We start from the raw sequence: 22500 nt of genomic DNA, 5'->3' as shown, positions 1-22500 counted from the left end.
TGAACCTTTAAGGGACATTTCAAAGCCCCAAACCCCCTTGGTTAGTTCATTTTTTGCCCTCCCTGTTAGAGCCTCGCTGCATGGCTGTTATGGACACACACATACAAACTCATATACATAAACACAGAGGCATACAAATTTCAGCTCTCTGAGATTTTTCTCCCAAACAGCCATGTTTTGATCTCTGGGAGATTGAACATGTGTTGCTGTTCTCTCACTCTCCCTTCTAAGGGATCACCAGCTCCATCAATGTTTCCTCTAACCATCTTCTATCTCCGTCACATCTCCGGCTTTTTCATTTTCATGTCTCAATGCAACCATCAACCACATCCATTTAATCATTTTTCTGTGTCATCCATCCCCCTTGTCTCTTCATATCCCCTATAGGGTGCGGTACCACTCATTTGACCGTCTGTCCATCTCATCCATCTGTCCTGACTACAGTCTGAAGATCAAGAAGAAATCCATGGATCAGTCCAAGTAACCGACTCTTCTCTCTTTGTCCTCCTTCTTACTGTCTCTTTCCAACTTTGCCTGCCTGTTCTTCTTCTCCTCTGGTCTTGGTCTGACACTTCACTGGTGCATGACTTTCCCCTACCTGCTATCTATATCTTTGTATGAATGAACCAACTCAAAGAGTTGTTATTTCACCAGTTTGACACATTTTAGGTTGCTGATACGTAGACAGGAATGGGAGGAAGGAATCTGCAGCCGGCCTGTAGCATGTTCTCTCACTGGAGCATCACTTCCTCAAGGCTGTTTTTTTCTCTCTCTGTATTCATATTGATCCCTTTCTGTCGTTCCTCTTCAGCGAGCTTTATACCCTTCTCTTAAGCCTCTTCAGCTGCTTGCTTCAAAGTTCTTCAGCATTTCTCTTCTCTGCTTTTCATGTATCTTTCCTTCCTCTATCAGCCTTTAATTTCTCCCTCTCCTCTCTCAATCTAGGATGCAATTCGTTCCTCTATTTCCTGCCGAATAACTGGCTTGTGTGAATAAATGATGGATGTGTTATCTATGCATGATTACTCCTCCATTGATGTAGCTCTCTACACACAACTCTCTGAACACTATTAATGTCATCACAAAATACTTGTTGATTAAAGCTTTTGCACTTTTATTGCCTGGTAAATAAGACATTTAAATGTTGCAAATGTAATCTGCAGGAAAAGATTGATGATCTTTTTTGTGTCTAATCTATTAAGTGATACATTTTTATTGACTAAGATGGTCCTCTTTTAGGCAAATAATCAGGTACTGAAATCATAGTTAGTAACTTTCAGCTTTTAGGGTTTTTGAGCAGGTTCACAAACACATTAGCCGAACAGTTTCAGGTTAGTTAAAGCCCTTTTTATTTGCCGTTTCACAATTTTAATTTTAAATGGAAAATCGATTGAAACAAGCTTTCAATTTCAATTATGGAAATCAGAGCAGGATCAGTGAAATCGAAAAATTTGACTATTTGGCCTTACTGTGATACATTCCTAAAAAATGATAGCAGTTATATCACACTTGAAATCTAAAATGTAATTTGTTGATCTTTATGAAACAAGACTTATCGGCATATCGAAAATGTTATTGAATCTTGACCTTAAAATCAAAAGTATAATAGAATTGTGGATTCTGGATTCCGGAGCAACATTAGCATTAATGTGGAGTCATGTCCTGCTCACTTAATAAATGTAAATCCAATATTCACTCCCTTTTTAGCTCCATTTTGGTCACCACCAAATATCAATCAAATATAAATGAAAGAAATATCTAGCTCTCTATTTCTACAATGTTCACCAGCTAGAAATCAATTTTACCTGTTACAGGCAGTGGGTTTATCAGAGCTTTCTCTTTGAAAACAGATATTCTACTAGCACTCAATTGATAGCGTTGAAGGAAAATACAAAAGGGGTGAGGGTGAGTTTACCTGAGCATGTTCAGAGTGCCAGTTAAAGCAGAACACTAAAGTCTCACATGATTGGCTCTCTACTCTTTACATAAGGCACTGACATTTCCATAAAACAGCATGCAATGAATTTTTTACCAAATCTGGAAATACTATACATTTTCTCATGTAGTCATGCAATAGTTTCAAACTACTGTATGCGTAACAAAACATGTCCCACTTTGGCCCACTTCTGTGAGGCTATAGCACCGGCTTCTGTTTAGGTCTAGGTCAGGATTAGGTTGGACTGTTAGTGTAAAAGCGGCAGAACATAGCATCAAAGGATAACTTTGCACTACTTTACTTTCAGAGCCATCAACCTTAAACTGATAAAAGCTCTGTGGAGCTAAGAATGATTGTCTTTAGGTTTGTTACACATTCACTCTACATGTTGTCATTTCATCCTTTGAATCAATAAAAGTAACAATTATAGCAGCTTTAAGCTGTAACCTGTCCAGCTACCTCCTGTTCACAGGAACTGGTGGACCCTGTACACACATTTCTACTCTGTTCATCTGATGTGGATATAAAGCTGAAAGTCAGCATGCCAACCTCAAACACATTGTTAATTTCCAACCCAGTCTGCTGAAGAACTGACACAGCACATACAAATTATGTCACTGTTCTAATATTTTCTGACAGCACTGGTTGTGCCCACTCATTATATGTCACCTACACTAGCTAAATGCCCCAAATGTAACATTAAATTATTTTAGGTCCCCAGTGTGCTGTAAAATCTTAAAGACACTGTTTTCTACATCTCAATTAACCATGAATACACAGTATTTTGACACTAAAGCATAATATATATACTTTATCTATAATATAGGAAAACTATGTGAAAAAATAATTTTGCGATTGAAGCTTTTGCACTTTAAGCTACACAGACAACAGAGCTCTTCTTTAGAGATGCTGTAATTACACATTCTTTGTCCCCTTTCCAGGTCCTTGGAGCTGTTCTTTGCCACCAACCAGAACAACAGAGAACACACAAACGACAAATCTCCTCGTCTCTGCCGCAAGTTCTCTTCTCCGCCTCCTCTGTCTATCCCGTCCCGCACTTCCTCCCCTGTCCGAACACGAAAGCTTTCCCTCCACTCCCCCATCACTGCCAGGGTCGGAGGCCTCGACCTCACCAGCCCTCTGTCAAACTCAAGCGTCAACCATAACACTTCCCAGTCTGCTGCCAGTAGCCCCACATCTGCCCACAGCCCCCACACCCCGACGCCTCAGACCCCGACTCCAACCACCTCCTCTCCTCCTCCTCCCTCTTCCACCTCTCCCCCACCCAACAATTCCAAGCCATCGCAGGACCAAGTATCTCCCGTTGCCTCGTCCCCAGACCAAAGTCCTGGCTCGACTGCAGAGGGGGAGGAGGTGCCCAAGATGGACCCCTTCTGTGGCAAACTGAGGAGGAGCATTCGCAGAGGTATGTTCTAGTTTCAGACTGTATATAAGGCATGGACGTAGCCACCATGATGTCAGGCAGTAGTTTGTGGACTACCGCTTTAAAGCCTTGAGTTTGCCAATTTAACCATCACCATCATGGTCTTGGCTCTTGCACCTTGTTTTGTTTACCGAACCAGATCTGATCATAATTTTATTAAGAGAGTGGAGTTAATTTTTCAGCTAGCTTGGTTAGCAAAGTTCAAAAATGAAAAGCTGACCCCTTCTTTCTCTGTGTACTTGTTAATTTTGCATGTATTTCTGCATGTTTTCTGAATGCTTATGAACATGGATAAAACAGAGAAGAACCACCAGAAATTGTGAGTGTAGCAAATATTCATGCAAGACCCCATAGGACAGGACGAAGAGTAAAAAATGGCTGAACTTTTTGAGGTGATATTCTCCCTCCACATGTTGCAGTGTATCTAAGAAGAAGAAGAGTACTTTATTAATCCCACAATGGGGAAATTCAACCTCTGCATTTAACCCATCCTTTTTTACACACAAGTGAACACACCATGCAAGGAGCAGTGGGCAGCACATTACTGCGCCCGGGGAGCTTTGGAGGGGGGGGGTTAGGTGCCTTGCTCAAGGGCACTTCAGTCCTAGACCTGTCAGTACCGGGATTCGAACCAGCGACTCTCCAGGTACAAGCCCGATTCCTAACCTCTAGGCCACGGACTGCCTCTGCTTAAACCTAAAGTGCCACATTATTACAACCTCCTCTACCGTCGATACGTTTGTTGTTTTTAGTAACTTTTGAATCCGAGCTACATCATCCTCTAGTGGATATATTGCTTAACATAGATGACTCATTTTATGGGCAGTGACTGTTACATTGTTTGAAATGGACTTATATATTTTCAGGCACACATTAATAGGCTTTAGAGGCTTTAGAGTGTACTTTAGTGCAGGTGAATGGTGAATAAAACATTTTAGGTGAAAATATTACAGTTAACTTTCACAAACTGAAAACACAGTGTACTCAAAGTTCTAACATGAAACACAGTGCGCATTGGTACCAACTGGTTAATCACAAGGTGCCCCTGCAATTTTAGTGGTAACTTGCATCTAGAAATTCTGTCAAAAGATGATTATTGTTTTTTAAAGTTGTTATGAATGGAAAAGAGATAGAGATGTAATTTAAATTTTGTGGCTATGTCAGCCGGGTCAAACAATACAAAATTGTAATGATTGTAATTATTTTTGTAGGGTTGTAACAGGAGGATTGCGAAGTGTTGGCAGATGATTTAAATTCTCCTTCTGTGCTTAGCTTATTAAGCTATATATTCTCTATGACTGAACATCAACGTATATCGCCTTATTGCCGTACTGAAATGCTCACGGAGAACTGGAGGTCAGTCCTCAAATGGCACGGTGTGAAGTGTTCCCTGTAAGAGCAGAACAGGCGCCTGGTGGGACCTCATTATCTCCTTACATTTGTGTGCTTGAGTCAGCCACCACACAAGCTCAGATCTTCTAATAGTGGTGTTAAACAGCCCTCTCAGACTGGAGAGAGAGAGAGTGTCAGGGCATCTGAAGCAGCACAGTATAAGCTGCAGTTAGACCCTCATTAGCATGTGCACACACATCCGATATATGTGTGAGGAAGAGCGTGTGTGTGTGTGTGTGTGTGTGTTTGTGGCAGCTGCTAACCGCTCACCAGGAGACAAAGAGCCATTAGTGCTCATACCATCAAGCCACCCTCACCTCCTCTGCATACTGTCAGTTTCTTTAACTCTTGATCAGGCAGGCATTCATGTGTGTTTATATATATATATATATATATATATGCATGCAGCTATTTGCATGTCTTCCTTCTTGTCTGTTGATCTTGCCCTTTCTCTCGCCAGTGTGACATTCTGATTGTATGTTGAAGAGTCATCAGGTAAAATTGGCAATCTCTCTCTGCATCTCTGCATCTATCAAGTGACATCCAAATGAAATTCATTTGAATGAAACAACATATTCATTTCCAAGGCAAAGCACAGGAAGCGTAATGGTAACAAGAGCATCTTCAGTGTTCACTTTAATAAGACACAGACGGGTGACATATTAAAGGAAAAAACTGAGTAAACAGAATAAATGAGCATAGAAACATGATGAATGCAGAAGCTTCAAGGGAACAAGGGAATGGTTTGATGAGTGTGAAAATTATGTAAAAGATACTCTTTGCCAATTGTCTTCACAATTGTCCATCTGTGGTACATGTTAATAAAAATTACTTGGACACATGCTCATGAAAAACATGCAGGGAACAAACAAAAGTCTTGATTTAAACCAATGGTGAGCCATACTGAGAGATCTCTGCATGGCTGTGAACTTAAGTGCAATAAAGTTCTCCTCTCCAGTTGAGCAGCAACAGTAATAGCCACCATCATTGCCATCATCATCAGCATCATCATCATCATCTTTATTCTTGTCCCTCTCCTCTCCTCCTGTCTAGCTGTGCTGGAGTCGGTGTCACTGGAGAAAATCATCCCAGAGTCTCCTCAGAGCAGTGAAGCAGGAGACATGTCTCCAAGTCGCTCCCCTTCCACGCCTCGACACCTCCGCTACAGACAGCCTGGAGGTAACAGTGTGTGTGTGGTTTCATGACTCATAACTAGACCACAGTGCCATAGCTGGAGGCCCTCGCAGTGGGCAGTGCTGTGCCCACTGACAGGACACTCAGAACCAGCGAAAGATTCCCTGACCCTGGAGGCCAGCATCTTCAGTACAACAGCAAAATATCAAACTCGAACACAGCCAGACTGTGACATAAAAGGTCCCGTGTGACTGAGTGATGCGTGATGATGATTATTTCAATTGTGACATTCAAGGTGATGACTGATATGATCACAGTGAGGATTCCTGTATGGATGTTGGTGTAAATAAGTATATTCATAGTCTGCAATACACAAGTTTCATGAGTGATGATAAGATGAAGAAAGAAAATGATAAATAGGTGCAGATGTGTTGTTTTGCATCTACACTCATAAACAGTAGTGTAAATATATATATTGTATTTTCAACACTTGCTTTTTTTATACTAGGTCCTTTACATCAATAGTAAAGCAAACTTTGAATTGTTTGCGATCCACATAGTCATGCGAATATTTCTTAAGAATGTTACCAAGCAACTACCAACTATTTGGTTATTAATTAGTAGGTTAACACAGGAAACTGGTGGTTAGTAAGAAAAAAGCATTACAATTAATACCACGGTGCAACTTGACATTTAGGTTAAAAATAAGTCATAATACAAATATTTTTTAATATTTTTGGCTGACTGTGGGAGGTCAGCCCTACACACAGGTGAGTGAATGACCGACCTGAGAGACTGAAATCTAAAGACTAAATCGCACAAAAATCACGCTGTTTTGAACGTATTAACTGCATGTTAAATGGTACATCAGGGCTCCCTGTCTGTTTGTGAGCTTCAAGTTGGCTTCATGAAAAGACATCAACAATGTTTGTGTGTATTGAGAGTGGGGCAATCTGCAAGTAGTGAAACAGGAGCACAAATAGACTGGGAGTCTTCATCAATGAACTTAAAAGCTAAAAAGCACAAAAATACACTTGACGTGTAAAAAACATGTGCGCGCGGCTCACACTCTCAGTGAGGATTGATGCATTTAATTGGATAGAATCCTATTTAATGATATCATTAAGCGTATTATTACTTGTTTATATAACCAGCACAAAAGAGCCTACTAATATCCAAAAATTCACATAATAGACACAACCATTAACTACCAACCATTCCCTGTAACACAAATTTTTAACATTTTATTTTAACAAATGTGATCAGCCATATGCTAGGTTGTTATTATTCACTGTGTCTACAGTATTGTTGCCATTGATGATAATTATGTGTTTGTGTGTCTGCAGTCCAGTCAGGGGAGAACTCACGCTGCTCAGTCTCTCCTGCTTCAGCGTTTGCTATCGCCACAGCAGCAGCAGGACATGGTTCGCCACCAGGTAAACACACACACACACACACACACACACACACACACACACACACAATTATTAAACGCTCTGTGTCATCAGAGAATCTGTCAAAGTGGATGAAATTGTAAGTTGGTGCACAGTTGTGGGTTATCAGGTGAAGAGCTGGAGACTGAACATCTTTGTGATGGTGCTTGTCGATCCTCATTGATCCACTGCAGTCTCTCAGTAAGAAAGTTCAGTATCTAGTTAGCATATGACTAGCTCGTAATATATTATATGTATTTAACTAGTAGAAATAGCACTGCTGGAGAACTATAGAAATGTTAATGGGGTGATTCACGATGCCCTACATATTAAAACTCAAAAACTTCAGAATACTTTTACTTTTAATAGTTAAGTACATTTTCTTGCGAATGCTTCTTTACTTTAACTTTTAATTAGTTACTTTTAACAGTTTTCAATTTCAAAACATTCAACATTCAAACTTTCAAATAAAGATTTACTTTATCAGACAATAATAACAGTTTATCTCTCTCCTTCTCTCTCTCTCTCTTTCCATTTTGGTTTTTTAATTTTTTCCTCCAGTGTTTACTAACTCTGAAAGAACTTGTGATAAAGAGTTCATCATCCGCCGAGCTGCGACTAACAGAGTCCTCAACGTGCTGCGGCACTGGGTTTCCAAACACTCGCAGGTCTGTCTGCACCCACCTGTGTGTGTGTGTGTGTGTGTGTGTGTGTGTGAGTGGTCCTCTGTTTTTGCTGGGGTGATCAAGTCTGTGGTCTCATTAAAGCAGGTGTCTGATGCGTTCTCTCTCTGCTCCACTGCTCTCAGTTGAGCACATAAACAGCCACGTGCACACAAACACACGCTGAATATTGTTGCCTTGTCAACTGGACAACAAGCTCAACTCGCCTCTGTCCACCTACTCTTCTACTAAACAACCGGTCTCGCCTCTAATGAAGTGAATATCAGGGTAATTGCCTGACTCCCCGCTTAGAGGTCCAACGGCATCGATCTGTTTTATGTATTTTTTTTCCACAACACAAAGTGCTGTGATGACAGGCCATCTTATTAACACAGAGGCACAGCACCAACATGCACATGTACACCCGCTCACATTTTTCTTTGGGAGGCCAAAGAACAAAGAGCTTGTTAAAACTGACCTTTGAACAGGAGTTGTATGGTGGTGGGAGTGAACGGGGAAAGGAGGAGGAAAAGAAAGTGATTTTTCAGGATGTAACGCTGGTCACATTTACTCTTTAATACCTAATTACTGCATTGTGGTCCACTTTAATGACCACAACAACAGTAAGTCACCAGAACTCTGACAGCTAACATTATACATCCACTTCACTTACGGTGTCTTGTGTGTCAGTACTCCTACCTGAACATTAAAGAAAAACATTTGATACCATGTATAAAATTACATCAATTAAATTATATAACAAACATCCCAATCAACATCAGTAAAATAAGGCATCCACAAATTATATGTATATCTTAAGAAAACAAAATATCAATATCACTATGTTAGAGTTTCGATCAGAATTATGTTTGTCAAAATTATTAGACCCCTTATGTTTTCTTCAATTTCTTTCATATCTTGCCATTTTCCATGGTTTTCTTGATAATGATTTTGGTTATTATCAAGAAAACCATGAAACATGGCAAAATATCAGCTCTTAAATAAAACTCTTATGACCTATTTTTGTTGTTATTATATTTGTCCAAAATGTACCTTTAGTTGTACCAGGCAGTAAAATGAACAAGAAAAAGAAGAAAACAAAGGTGGTCTAATATTTTTTTCCATGACTTAATATCTGTGAGTGTCCTTTCTGCTATAGAAAGTCATCTTTGTTTATGTTTAGGACTTTGAGATGAACGGAGAGCTGAAGAAGTCAGTGATATATCTCCTGGAGGAGGTGATTCGAGATCCAGACCTTCTGCCTCAGGAGAGAAAAGCTACTGGAAACATATTGAGGTACTGCACACTAGTGGTGGAAGAAGTATTTAGATTCCTTACTTAAGTAAAAGTACTAATACCAAACTGAAGAATCACTCCAGTACAAGTAAAAGTCCTGCATTCAAAACTTCAGTAAAAATACAAAAATATCAGCATCAAAATGTACTTGATCAAAATGTAATTGTTGTCGTCATGAAGAATGGCCCCACTCAGATTTAGTTATAGGCTATATATTCCAAATATATTTTTGTATTATTATTTTTAATGCATTCATGTGCGCAGCATTTTGATGTTGTCCAGGTAGGGCTATTTTTAATTACTGAATATACTGTTATGTGGTTGAATTTATAAACATGCGTAGTAAATTTAAATTGATTGTATTTTTAATGTTAAATTTTGACTTGAAAAGTAACTAAAGCTGGCATCTAAATGTAATAAGTAAAAAGTTAAACATTTGCCTCTAAAATGTAGTGAAGTAGAAGTAAAAAGTAATATGTGGAAACACTCAAGTAAAGTGCAAATACCTCAAAGTTGTACTTAACCTTGTTATGTTCGTTTCTCAGGAACAGCAATAATGTTCGTGGGTCAATTTGACCCAGGGCATGTTTTATTATTCAAAAGTGTCAGAAACCAAGAAATCCCAATAAACATTGTTTATATTTCATTAATAACTCCATTACTAACCATTTCAATATTTAGTGCAATGTTGTACTTTTCCTCTCACAGATCATGGTTCAAAGAGGATAATTCACTCATGCTTCATAAAAAATGCATGTTAAATTTTTTTAAGGTACATTGGAAAGACCTACATATTTAATACAATAGTTTTACATGACATTGATTCTTTTTAACATTTTTTTTTTTTTCCTTTTTATGAAAAAAAAAACGTAAACATTTTTTTTAACTTAAACTATTATTTTTAGATTTTTAAACTTTGAAATGGGTCAATTTGATCCGCAACATAACAGGAGGGTAAAGTACAATACTTGAGTAAATGCACTTATTTATTGTATTATGTTCAGTTTCATTCTACAGGTTTTAATCTGTTCTGTTGTCTCCTAGTGCCCTTTCTCAGGACGAGCAGGACGACGCCCAGCTGAGGATAGAGGACATCTTACACATGGTTAGAAAACTAAAGAACATGAAATCCTATGATAACTTTTTTTATGAACGAATGAAAATCTTCTGACCTTAATTAAAGTTCTTATCTGCTTGGATCAATGAAAACGGCAAGCAAGAAAAATTATACATTTTGCTGCATTACTTTTGTTATCGCAGGCAAGCTTAGTGATACAGGTTTAATTTGAATTTGGATATTAACGTGGTTAACACACACCTCCCAAAAATACTTAACATGATCCCAGAAATGGAAATAATCAGGAGTCATGAGCACCCCTGGCTAATTATTTTGGCTTAACAATGACTGGGAATCACAAACGCATGCACATTTCCTTTGTAAGAAGTGAAAAGCTTCGGTCAGTACACACTGTTCTCTCCTCCAGGCAGGAGGGGTAAATACTCCCTCGCCTCACTGTGGCGGTCTCCAGGGAACTGTCAACTGTCATAAAGCATATTCATCATAGCCAGTCTCTTTATTAGACATTTATAGTATCTCCTTGTTATCTCTGTTATGGTGTGAATGTTTGTTTATGTGTGTCCGTGTGTGTTCAGGCGGACTGTCCGAAGGCAGAGTATTTCGAGTCTCTCTCAGCGATGGAGCTGGCCGAGCAGATCACTCTTCTGGATCACATCGTCTTCAGGAGCATCCCCTATGAGTCAGTCTTCTAAAAACGCTCTCACACTGTGATTTGCATCAGGCCAAACAAAACTAAATCACCTCTATGGATAACTGCTTATTATGAGGCCAGTTAATCACCACAGGTTCCCCCAAGTGCTCTGTAGAAAAGTATGCTTTTAGGAGGAAAGAAATCTGATGGCTTTTTACCTTAGCTGTAGTTTTACTTACACTGATATTGAATTTAAATCGACATATTGACTTCAGTATGTGCTAAACTGCTGCTATGATGAAGGTTTCTCTCTTAGATCTGCTGTGTGAAACATCTGCAACACCTGCAATTACATTTTAGATTCTTTGCACTATCCATTAAGTCATTTGACTTTTTTGATAATATGTTGTGGAAACATATTTTTTAAATTATTTTACCCCAGTTTATTCTACTGGCGATTTGGCAAGGTGGCACATGAAGAGTAATTAAACTCTACATGATTTTTTTTTTTTTATGTGTGCGGGTGATTCCACTGCAAATCATACAGCAGAGTACAACATGTTAAAAGCTGCATTGTAGAAAAAGGATGCAAACCAGTTGAATCAATAAAGCAATAAATCAATAAATTAAAACTAAAAGCTAATGTGTTTTTCCAAAACTTTAAATTTGGCTGGATGGCAATACAAGGTTTCCATCTAATAATAACATTAACACACCTACTCCAGTTCTTGACTTCTCTACAAGCTTTCATGACACATCTTTCTTTTCTTCTGGCTTTTAAAATCCTTATCAAGCCCTGCTGGGGATGTGATAATATCCCTAAATTACAGGCTAATGATACATATATTGTGAGATTACTGTTTACTGTTTTTAGCATGTGTAATCTCATTTGGATTTATTGCATGTCTCTGTCCCCCCTCTATAAGAGAGTTCCTGGGGCAGGGCTGGATGAAGGTTGATAAGACAGACAGGACGCCATACATCATGAAAACTACTCAACATTTCAATGATGTAAGCTTTTTGTTGTCTTTAAGAACCATTTTTCAGACCCCTCTGTAAATATCCATCACATGTCCTTTTATATTCTCTATTCTTTCCCTTTTGAAGATGAGTAACTTGGTGGCATCTCAGATTATGACCCACACTGACGTGGGCTCGAGGGCCAACTCCATAGAGAAGTGGATTGCTGTGGCGGACATCTGCCGCTGTCTCAACAACTACAATGGAGTTCTGGAGATCACATCTGCGCTCAATCGCAGTGCCATCTACCGTTTGAAGAAGACCTGGGCTAAAGTCAGCAAACAGGTGGAGTTATTCTCCATCAATCCTCTCTGTGTATTTAAAAACCAGTGTATATATAGTTTATCGAAGCATTGACGAAATAGAAGAAAGTTTTTTGGTCTCTGTAATGTCTTTAAATGTATAAATACTTGATGTGAGTTCAAGGAAAGACAATGCAGAGAGGCATTTACTTGTAATGTTTAGTTCTCTGCTCTTCGCTCAATTCTGATGAACACTAAATCGATTAAAGCCATAATCATCCAATCAGCAGACAGACTGTCTCCGCACCCAGCTACGCTGCCTATTCAGGGCTGAAGCAAATTCGATTTAGTCATTTTATTATGATCATGTTTTATTAAGAGTAAGTGGATCTTGGGTTAATGCAACTGTCTTGTTTGTCCCGTGTGGCTCATAATAGTCCTTTAAAGGGATAGTTTAGATTTATTGAAGTGCGGTTATGTGAGGTACTTCTCCTCCAGTTTGGAGAAACAGACTGGAGTACTAGCACCGTACTTAAGTGATGTACTGCTGTGGACGGGAGAAGAAGCAAAACATAGTTTTGCCACCTAAAATTACAATATCAGTTTAAGTGTATGTTATATTTAGAATATTTTCACCTTAACGTTAGTCAGTCCTGTTTTAGTTTTTTTGTGGGAGGAACTGAAGCCATCAGCTACTGTCTCTCAAAAGCCACCAGACTCTATTGAATAAAACAGTCACTTTACCTCGCAGAACACAGGAGTTGCTGGTCTACCCCTGGCTTGATCGGTTAGTTAGTTTTTGTTATTGTGTGACTTTGATGTTTTAAAGGGCTTTTTTAAAATTATTCATCAAAGTCACACAATAACACAAACTAACTAAACAACAGAGGCAGTTGTAGAACAGCAACTTCTGTGTTTTGTGAGGTAAAATAATGCTTTCAGATCCCTGTTGGAAATCAATGTCTGACGGCAAGGTAAAGCGGTGAAAAAATTCTAAATATAGCATACAATTAACCTGATATTGATTTTTTATATGGTACATTGTTCAGCTTCTGTGCCAGTACTCCTGCCTGCTTCTTCAAACTGGGGGCGTGCTGACCTCCATCTACTGTAGGTAATACACTGACTGTAGATAAATAACCCCACATCAAAAAAGAACCTCTTTAAATGATTTTAAACATGTATTTGTGGTCTTGTCTAGACTAAAGCCCTGATGGACAAACTGCAGAAGACTGTGTCCTCTGAGGGAAGGTTTAAAAATCTGAGGGAGACCCTGAAAAAGTGAGACTTTGCAAAAGAAATCATTGTACATATCACAAGTAAGAACATAAAAATGTGTATTCATTGTATTTGAGGCAGTTTGTTACACATATTATTCCTTCACACTTTCTTCTTCCAGCTGCAACCCTCCAAGTGTGCCATACCTGGGAATGTATCTCACAGATCTGGCCTTTATTGAGGAGGGAACGCCCAATTTTACTGAGGAAGGTCTTGTTAACTTCTCCAAAATGAGGATGGTATGAACATGCATGCATAAGAGTTATCCAGATCATGTGTATAGAATACTGTGATTGTCAATTAAATTCCTCATTTTCTTTAGATATCCCACATCATCAGAGAGATCCGACAGTTTCAACAGACTCCATACAGAGTAGAGCATCAACCCAAGGTAGTTTTTTGTGTTTTATTTATTTATTTTTATTTTATTTTTACAAATAGGAATGCCTTTTATTCCTCAAGAGCATCAATAATGCATGACTGTACATTATTTTTGTACAGTACAAATAAGGTAGGGATGCACAGATGTATTAGCTGAACAGTGATATCTGCCCATATTTGCTGTGTTGACCAAGTTCAGAAATAAAATAGCATTCACAGATGGCAGTAGTTGTTGTTTTGTTTCATCAATTTAGCTTTGGCTAAATGTTTGTGTTTTTTGCCCAAAATGTGACTTTTGATACATCCCTAATTTAAAGGATAATAAATAACAGTATTTATATAGCACTGTTAAAAAAGATTCCGGTTATTATTGTTGAAATTGCTTGAAAAACATAGACAGAGGCAAAATAGTCAGATAAAATTAAAGATAAAGTTTTAGTCATTTTATACAATAAATTAGTTACAGAAGGTTTGACAAGACAGATCCTTTAGCGCTGGTCTAAAAATCTCTTTTCTATCTTTTAATCTTTTGGAAATGCATCTGTTTGTGAGAGCTAATACGTGGCCCTGCAGAAGCCATCTAAAATCACCAATCCTCAGTTTGTGCTACAAGATACTCATCTATTGAGTAGTAGTTTAACCCTCACAGCTATTAGCTGGTCCAATCGGAGATTTAGCCCTATTTAAGACCATCATAAAGGAACCTTCACATGCACTCACACACCAACGGGGAATGATAGGTCAGCATGTAGACTCAACATGTTGACTGCTGCGGCCAGGGATCGAACCACCGACCTTCTGATCAGTGACTGACAACGTCACCTTCTGTTGTTAAAGACATGAAGCCCTTTGGCGTCTTTTGAATGCTTTTTATTCTGCCTGTATATACCACTTTAAAAATGTTTTAACCATGCCTTGTTGGTAACATTTTTTCAGCACAACATGAGCTGATAATTATTTTTTCAATTCAGTTCTTTTTTTTGAACACAAAAATCATAAAATCAGATTTGGAATATTTATGATTTTTTTCTTTCAAAAACACAATCATGCTCAATGAAGAATTTTAAATGTTGCAAATGTGAACACCGGTTGTAAATATAACGTATAGGAGGTAAAATTACAACTAGTTATATATTTTTATACTAAATATATTTCACCTTATCTCTGGTTTTATTTGGCCTATCATCATCAAACAAGTGCTTAGTTTTTACGCTGTGACGTCACGAAGAAGTCATGTGATTTGATCATGCTGACTCCAGAGGGTTATTAAACATCTAAGCCTTTCATTAAAAAACAACTGGAGGCTGTAGCTGTAAATATACAGATGTTGCTGGTCTGAAACTTTTTATGTTTTCTGTCCAGGTGACCCAGTACCTTATGGATAAGACTCCCGTCATGGATGAAGAGACACTCTATGATCTCTCACTGAAGATCGAGCCCAGGCTTCCTGCCTGAGTTGCAGCTGTTTGTGGCCAGTGGGAGCCTGCCTAACCTGGACCCCCAAAGGGCAACACGCCCAAGTAATCTCATCAATCAAGAGGAAGTTTTGAGAGCAACGTTGAAATGAAAATAAGAGAGATACTGACTGAAGTAAGAGATATCTTTAGAGTCAAGTATGAGGACAGTTGAACAAGCTTTTACAAGAGACTGAGGAGAGGACAGGCTGAAAATGTCTAAGCTTTGATTGTCTTCAAGAAGAACAAAAGGAAAAAGTTGCATTGTGTGAGGGTTTTGAGGAAATGATATGTCGCTGTGTGCGCTCATCATTCCTCAGTCGTGAGTGTGGTGCACATGACATCACACTTCCTTAGACAGCCTGAGAGTGCAGGAAAGGCTGAAATACAGTGGATGTAACAGAGATGTAGCATATACAGATAGTGTGACAGAGAGATGTCTGAGCTTGTGTCTCTGTGCTGTTGTCTGTGTTCTGTTGCCTGTGCATTTCCGTGCCATGTCCTGGAGCAAGAATCCCAAATAATGCTTTCTGTCATGATGGTCACTGCATAAAACTTGCATGATTTCAGCTTGGGATGTAACTGTCTAAATGGCCTTTAACCTGACCCCTGACCCTCAGCTTAGCATGCCTCACTCTTACTGGAGTGACTCTATAAACCACTATGCATCCTCAGTGGGCTGGGTATGGCAAAAAAAAAAAAAAAAAACGCCTTTAAGCCTTCAAAAATAATGTAGAAAGATACTAAAATGAAGATATTTCAAAGTTGAAAAAGTAGATATATTTTGATGAAGTGGCTTCCATTGATGAAACAATGAATTCTGCATTCATCCTGAGTCGGTTTTTGCCTAAAGATGTCTGATGAGAATGGAAAATCTCTTTCTAAAAAATGTCCACATGAATGATACAAAATTAAAAACTTTATCAGTGCCTTCCACTAGTGTAGGTCAATTTCCCCACAACTGCCAATTTCTAAGCATAAAGTTTTATATAAATCCTGCTTAAAATCTTTAAATTTCCTTTAAAAATTGGACTCTAGTTCAACAAATTAGGTCATGTAGCATGTTAGTGTCAACACAGTAAAGTCATTGCAGCAAATATCTCCCTCTAGTGTTTAAACATTGTTATAACCTCTACTGACCCAAAGCTTTTGCAGCGTTTGTGTGCAGATTTATTTCTTTTACAAGTTGTCAGATACTGATGTGTGTAGTCAGGTCCCAGTGTGTAACTCTTGGATGTAGGCTGGGACAGTTTTTGCACTTCCTGAGATGTAGCTTTGCTTGAGTGACAGTATGATCGTTATTTACCATGCTATTTATTTCATCAGATACTGTATTTATGTTACTTTTGTATATAGTGACTCCACACATATCATATGATTGATGAAGATTAAATTGTGATAAATTATGCTGTGAATATTGATTTTTTTTGTCTCTCTTGCTATTATTTTAAATTCTAGTTTGCATCCCAGGCTCTTGTATTGAAAGAAATCTGTATAACTTTATTCTAAAAAAAAAAAAAAAAAAATTAATAATAATACAAAGTCTTTTGAAGGTTAAAAAAATGTAGCATTTTAATAATCAGAATTTGTTTTCTGTATTGCTGATATGATGAACATAGTTGTCCTGCATGTACACAACAGCTGCATGTTGTGCATGTCTGACTGGACGCTCCCTGTGTGTTCTCCCTCTGCTTCTCTATAGTAATAATGTCTGTAGCTGTCAGGACGCTCTGTTAAAAGGCATAGAAACAATATTTTGTCTATCAAATCTGGCACGTTTGTCTCTTAGTGTAGCTCATGAAGTCAAGCATCGTCTTTATGCTATGTCAGCTGCAAAATAGCCTGTTGTTATGGAGTAGCAGTGTTGGAAGTGAAAACAGAGAACTTTCCTCATAAAACAATAATAAAATAATCGTGTTCCAGATTGATTCGAGGAAATGTTTTCAGGCTTTGCTTTTGGAAAAACTTGTCCTGTGCACTGTGTCTCTAATTCTGAGTGTCTGTTTTACATACAGGTTTGGGATACAGGATGTTTGTATTTGTAATTTCATTTTTGTGTATTTGTTTGCATTTTTCACTTGTAGGTGCAGGGGAAATAAATTCACATGCCTTATGTGTTTGTGCATTTCCTTGGGGTGTGTTATAATTTCAATGATATTAAGTTGCTTCTGCTTTGTCTGGCAACAGCTGCCCTGAATTTTAAGCTATGTGCCAAAAATTCAACATCATGTAGGCCCTCAGGGTGCATCAACAAATTCCAACTACAATATGAGATGAATCTTTGCAATCTGTGGGAGACAAAGAAAGTACTTTTGTATGATTAGAACCACTGGTGCAGTCAGGGTTGAGGACGCACCAAATGCAGCCCACCACTGATTAGAGCACCGTTTAATTTAATTTATTTAATTACTGACTGCTGTGACACTAGCCTGAAAGTAGAATGCATCAAATTTAATATTTCCCCCTTTGTCTAATACTGTGCAGTTATGAGCCCACTTGTAAACACTCAAAGCCCAAACCAGAACTTATTTAATAATCATACATTCTTGACAGATTTTGTAGCTTAATGACTTGCAATGTTTCCAGCTTGAAATGTATTTACAGGTTTGATGGTTAGACAGATAACATATGTTAGCTGTGAAATGTAACTTAAATAAGAGCCTCAAAAAGTTTATCCTAAAAATGCATTAACTGTAGTTGGCCTTTCAAAGCGCTAACCCAGAGATGAAGTACTCTTTAAGTAAAACTACAGTATAAGACAGTAGACCACTTATACGTTGACCTATAAAGCCACCTACTCTATCTTTAATAAGACAGTTTGACAGTTTGGACTGTAAGAACATAAAACCTTGAGTAAGACTGGAGGTTTGCAGCCAGACTTCATATCCTTCACAATTATTTTTCAGTCATGATCTTATTGCTTGTTGCCCTGAATCACTGCTGCAGGCTTTTAACCTCTGTCATATATATACACACATATAGACTTTCACACTTACTGTCATGTGGTGTGACCTGGCACTGTGGCCATCCTGCCACCCTGTGGTCAAAAAACAGCATTGCCTCTTTTTACTCCAGTAAAGCCATGAACTGTGGACATGACCTGATCTAATCCGATCGTTATCTAACTAGCTCAGTCTTTACAAGTTCAACGACAAGATGCAAAAAGTGTAGGAAAAAAAGCAAGAAAAAAAGCTCACATTTCTCTATTTTGTTGATTATGGATGAAATGTTTAAGTCATGGTTAGGTATTCAATTCTGCCTGATGGATATATTATTAATATCAATACAACTGAATAATATCAAACTGTTGGGCACTAAATGGGCTGTTGGTCAGTAAATGTGCAAGTTAAATGTTTTGTGTTGGAGCGGTTATATAATCCACCCTAAATTGACTTTTATTGAATAAATTCTACCATGAATAGCCTACCAACATAGTGAGGTTTGAATATGAAGAGGAGAGACAGTGGAGAGAGGTTTTTATTTCTACAGTAAGAACAAGTGGCACTACTGTGTTACGTGCTAGGAATAATGTCGGAGAGAGGCAGAGGGAGAGAAAAAGAGTGACACAGAAAACTGGTAATGTGTGAATCTCTGACAAGTTCAGCATGTGTTCGCAAGGTGACAAAGTCATCGTTCCGAATGTTGTCAAGGAGATGTGAGAAGTTTTTAGCGTGGGATCTGCTGTCAGTTTTTAGGGCTGACAAACTGATTTGTCTGCATCTGTCTCTCAGTGGGAGTTTTATAGTATCAACCAACATGACTCCTGTTTCTGACGGACAGATGGATGACAGTTAGTTCAAGTTTACCACAACAATGTCAGTGTTACATCTTAGCCCTTTCCAGTGAAAGACAGCAACTAAGAGATTGGCTGAGTGAAATGGGTAATACTGAGGAAGAAAATAAGAAGAATACCAAATGCTCATTTACAGTATAAACATTAGGCTACACTCTCTTTTGTGTATGTCCACACCCTCCCAGTCAGTGCTGAAACCGAGATCGAGATTTCTGCAGAAAGATAAGGTGACCAGACCAAGCCGGGCCGTAGACTTTTTGGGCCCTCTTATTGTAACACGATACTATTTCATATGCCACTGAACCAACACTATCTTTAAATAGACAGTACAGTAAATTCATAATTTGTATATTATCCTCTAACCCTGCATCATCCTTCTCAGGGCCCCTTGCTTGATGTGTTGAAAGTTTGATGCATATTTTAGTGTGATCTTATCTGAAAGGGCTGAATCTCATCTGTCTTTATGTGAAAGATGCCCAAATTTAGTTTTTATTTTTAATGATGCAAAGGGCATGAGAAAAAAAAGCAAAGGGGGCACTTTTGAAATAAAATGTCAACACAAAATGTCCTAGTTTTTTCTTTAATTGGTTATTATAACAATTACCTTTCATATGCTTCAAAGTAGATTGTGCTATAATATTGTGAGGGACCAAGCAGCCAGGCATGAGCAGTCACAGGTCATTTTTGAAAAAGAGGGTTTTATTTTAACCCCAAAATTATTTTTTTTAATTTACAGAAACCAAGCACAAGTTCTGGGCCCATAAAAGAGGTCAAAGGAAGAGAACTATACTCAGGCTTAATAACAAAATAACACAACGAACTAACTGCTCAAACTGATCTCTCAGACAAAAAACCAAGGGGAACATGTATTCTGGCTGATTAAACCAAGTGGGGAGTAAAGGGGAAACAAAAACACAAAAACATTAAATAAGTACAAAAGAGACAAAAACAATATTTAGTCTGATAGTGAAAAATAATGCATCTTATACAAAATGTCCTGACTCAGGTTAGTTCTGATTGGTCTTTCTGAGATATATATGTATATATATATATATATATATATATATATATATATATATATATACACAGGTATATGTATATATGTATATATATATATATATATATATATACACAGGTATATGGTCGTAAAGTATCGTAAAGTATATGGGTAATATATATATATATATATATATATATATATATATATATATATATATTACCCATTCACAACCATCCAGAGACACACCAGCAGTGGAAGCACCAATAGAACAAGAAGAAAATACTAATATAAAGTAACTGAGCAGTGTACATACAGAAGTCAATGTGCATGCTACCAAAAAAGGACTAATGTACCTTTAAGAAATGCGACGTAAAGAATGAGTATATTATATGAAATGAAAAGATTTTGTGGTTATGTCTGTGCAATATGGGTGGCAAAAATGTTCATAAAAGTACAAACATGGCATGTGTGGCTGCAAGTTGTCCATCATGTACTTATAATTTCATGTGAGGAACTTCTAAATATAATAACACTCATGTTATAGATGTGTGTAAAGGAGCAAAGTGCATGAAATAAAATTATACAAGCCTATTGTGAGTTTGTAGGTGTATGTACATTATGTGTGTGTGTGCATGTTTGAGTGCATGTGTGAAGAGGCAGGCAGACATGCTGACTGACAGTAGAAAGAGGATTTTCTGTCTGTCGCTCAGTGAGAGGCTAATCCCGAGCCAGTGTCCCCATCTCTCTGATCCCATCTCTGTTCTTCAGTCCTCTCTCACTCTGCAGATCGAGCCTCTCCGGACTGAGCTGTGGGAAAAAACACAGGCCCTTCACTGCCTCTACTCAATTTCAGGTCAGTGAGAAACTTCCTTTCCTCACTCCTCTGCTATTTGTCTTGCAGCTCTACCTTCTTATACACACCTGCTTCAATTTAAGAGGTAAAGTTGTTGTTTAGGCTGCCTTTCAAACATTTTAATTTAAACTAGGGGCTCTGAATGTTCCAAAGGAAGACAATGTATTTATTGTTATTTATATTGCTATATATATGTGTGTTTGTGTGTAAAGAGTCAGTTAGGGGTCTCTTTAATGTTTTCTGAATGGTTTTAATAATCTATAATAGAGGTTTCAAAGCATATTAGAAGATACTCTTTTCATAATCTGTCTCAGCCTTTTGATTTTTACTTGCTCCAAGTGTACACACTGTATAACCTACACAGCACCCACTTGCTCTTAATATCCGTGATTTTAACAGGCGCCAGCCTCCTGTTAGCAGCTGGTCCCCTTTAACGAGTAGGTTTTTCAAATCTTCACCAGTATCCCCTGTGGCCAAAACTGACAGTTAATCTTACATTTTACATGTCAGGTGCCTGTCTCCATTACGTTCCCTCCTCATTCAATCTTCCAGTCTTGGGATCTCTCTAATCCTACCCGTTTCACTCTCTTCCATACATTTAAACCCCTCCTCCTGACCCAAATGTGACCTTTAACACATCCTATACTGCCCCTCACTCATCCACACCTCATTCACTTTCATCAGCCACATTGCTCCTTTTCTTTTCCAAGTTTTTCTGATTTTTTTTCAGTGGGAAGTCTTCTTTTACATCCAACATAACATATATCATCGCCACAGAGCCTCTCAACCTCAACTTCCCTTCTCCTTCTTCCCCACTCCCTCTCTCCTTTGACTCCTTACCACTTGCCCACTCTCTGTTTCTATTTTCTTCCTGCTTGTCTTGTGTAAGCTCAGCTCACCAGCCCAGAGTGTCAAAAATAATCATACCCTGTCCTGGACCAATGCCAACTCTTGGCACTTCAGCTTAACCTCACCAACTGTTACTAACAATACAATGTGTGTGTGTGTGTGTGTGTGTGTGTGAGAGAGAGAGAGAGAGAGAGAGAGAGAGAGAGTGTATGAAAGGTGACTTTGACCCACAGCTTAAGACAGATACAGAATTTACATTTGCTTTGTGAGTAATATGTAAAGATACATCAACATCTTATAGGAGTGCTGTAACATTAATTTATATTGCAGTTTATGATGCCATATGTATATCTACTGACAGGTGTAAGAAGAGGCCCCGACCTGTGATATTAATCTGGTCGTATCTTCCTCAGTATCCAATAACAAATCATGCGATCACCTGTTCAGGTGATTCTCCCAAGGCGACCAATCAGAAGGCTTCTCTCTGCTTCTAGAATAATCTCATCACACAGACTGCAGGGGTATCCGTTACTTAAGCATTTGATAGGTTAATGCAATTAGTGGATTAGTCTGAGTATGTACCTGTGAAGATGTGGTAATGCATCTTAACGTAAACGTGAACGA

The 22500-nt window shown here is 38.2% G+C and overlaps 1 protein-coding gene across 3 annotated transcripts in view; it reads left to right on the top strand.

Moving 5' to 3' along the window:
- Nucleotides 1-15833, top strand: part of LOC131974631 (ras-specific guanine nucleotide-releasing factor 2) — a 45816-nt gene extending 29983 nt beyond the window's left edge. For 2 of the 3 annotated variants that reach the window (XM_059337026.1, XM_059337025.1), the window contains exons 16-28: nucleotides 2878-3362; nucleotides 5826-5951; nucleotides 7253-7342; nucleotides 7901-8007; nucleotides 9185-9297; nucleotides 10342-10402; nucleotides 10951-11054; nucleotides 11933-12017; nucleotides 12114-12311; nucleotides 13470-13549; nucleotides 13668-13785; nucleotides 13869-13937; nucleotides 15290-15833. In XM_059337026.1, the coding sequence (XP_059193009.1) occupies nucleotides 2878-3362; nucleotides 5826-5951; nucleotides 7253-7342; nucleotides 7901-8007; nucleotides 9185-9297; nucleotides 10342-10402; nucleotides 10951-11054; nucleotides 11933-12017; nucleotides 12114-12311; nucleotides 13470-13549; nucleotides 13668-13785; nucleotides 13869-13937; nucleotides 15290-15382 (1729 nt within the window). In that variant the 3' untranslated portion in view covers nucleotides 15383-15833. Of the gene's footprint in view, nucleotides 1-387; nucleotides 481-2877; nucleotides 3363-5825; nucleotides 5952-7252; nucleotides 7343-7900; nucleotides 8008-9184; nucleotides 9298-10341; nucleotides 10403-10950; nucleotides 11055-11932; nucleotides 12018-12113; nucleotides 12312-13469; nucleotides 13550-13667; nucleotides 13786-13868; nucleotides 13938-15289 lie in introns of all 3 variants that reach the window. The other variant, XM_059337027.1, reaches the window with a different exon arrangement.
- The last annotated feature ends 6667 nt before the right edge of the window (nucleotides 15834-22500 follow it).

This window comes from Centropristis striata, chromosome 7 (assembly GCF_030273125.1).
Source record: "Centropristis striata isolate RG_2023a ecotype Rhode Island chromosome 7, C.striata_1.0, whole genome shotgun sequence".
In the NCBI taxonomy this organism is placed as follows: domain Eukaryota; kingdom Metazoa; phylum Chordata; class Actinopteri; order Perciformes; family Serranidae; genus Centropristis; species Centropristis striata.
Note: the sequence above shows the minus strand (reverse complement) of the source record. Positions and strands in the feature narration are given on the sequence as shown.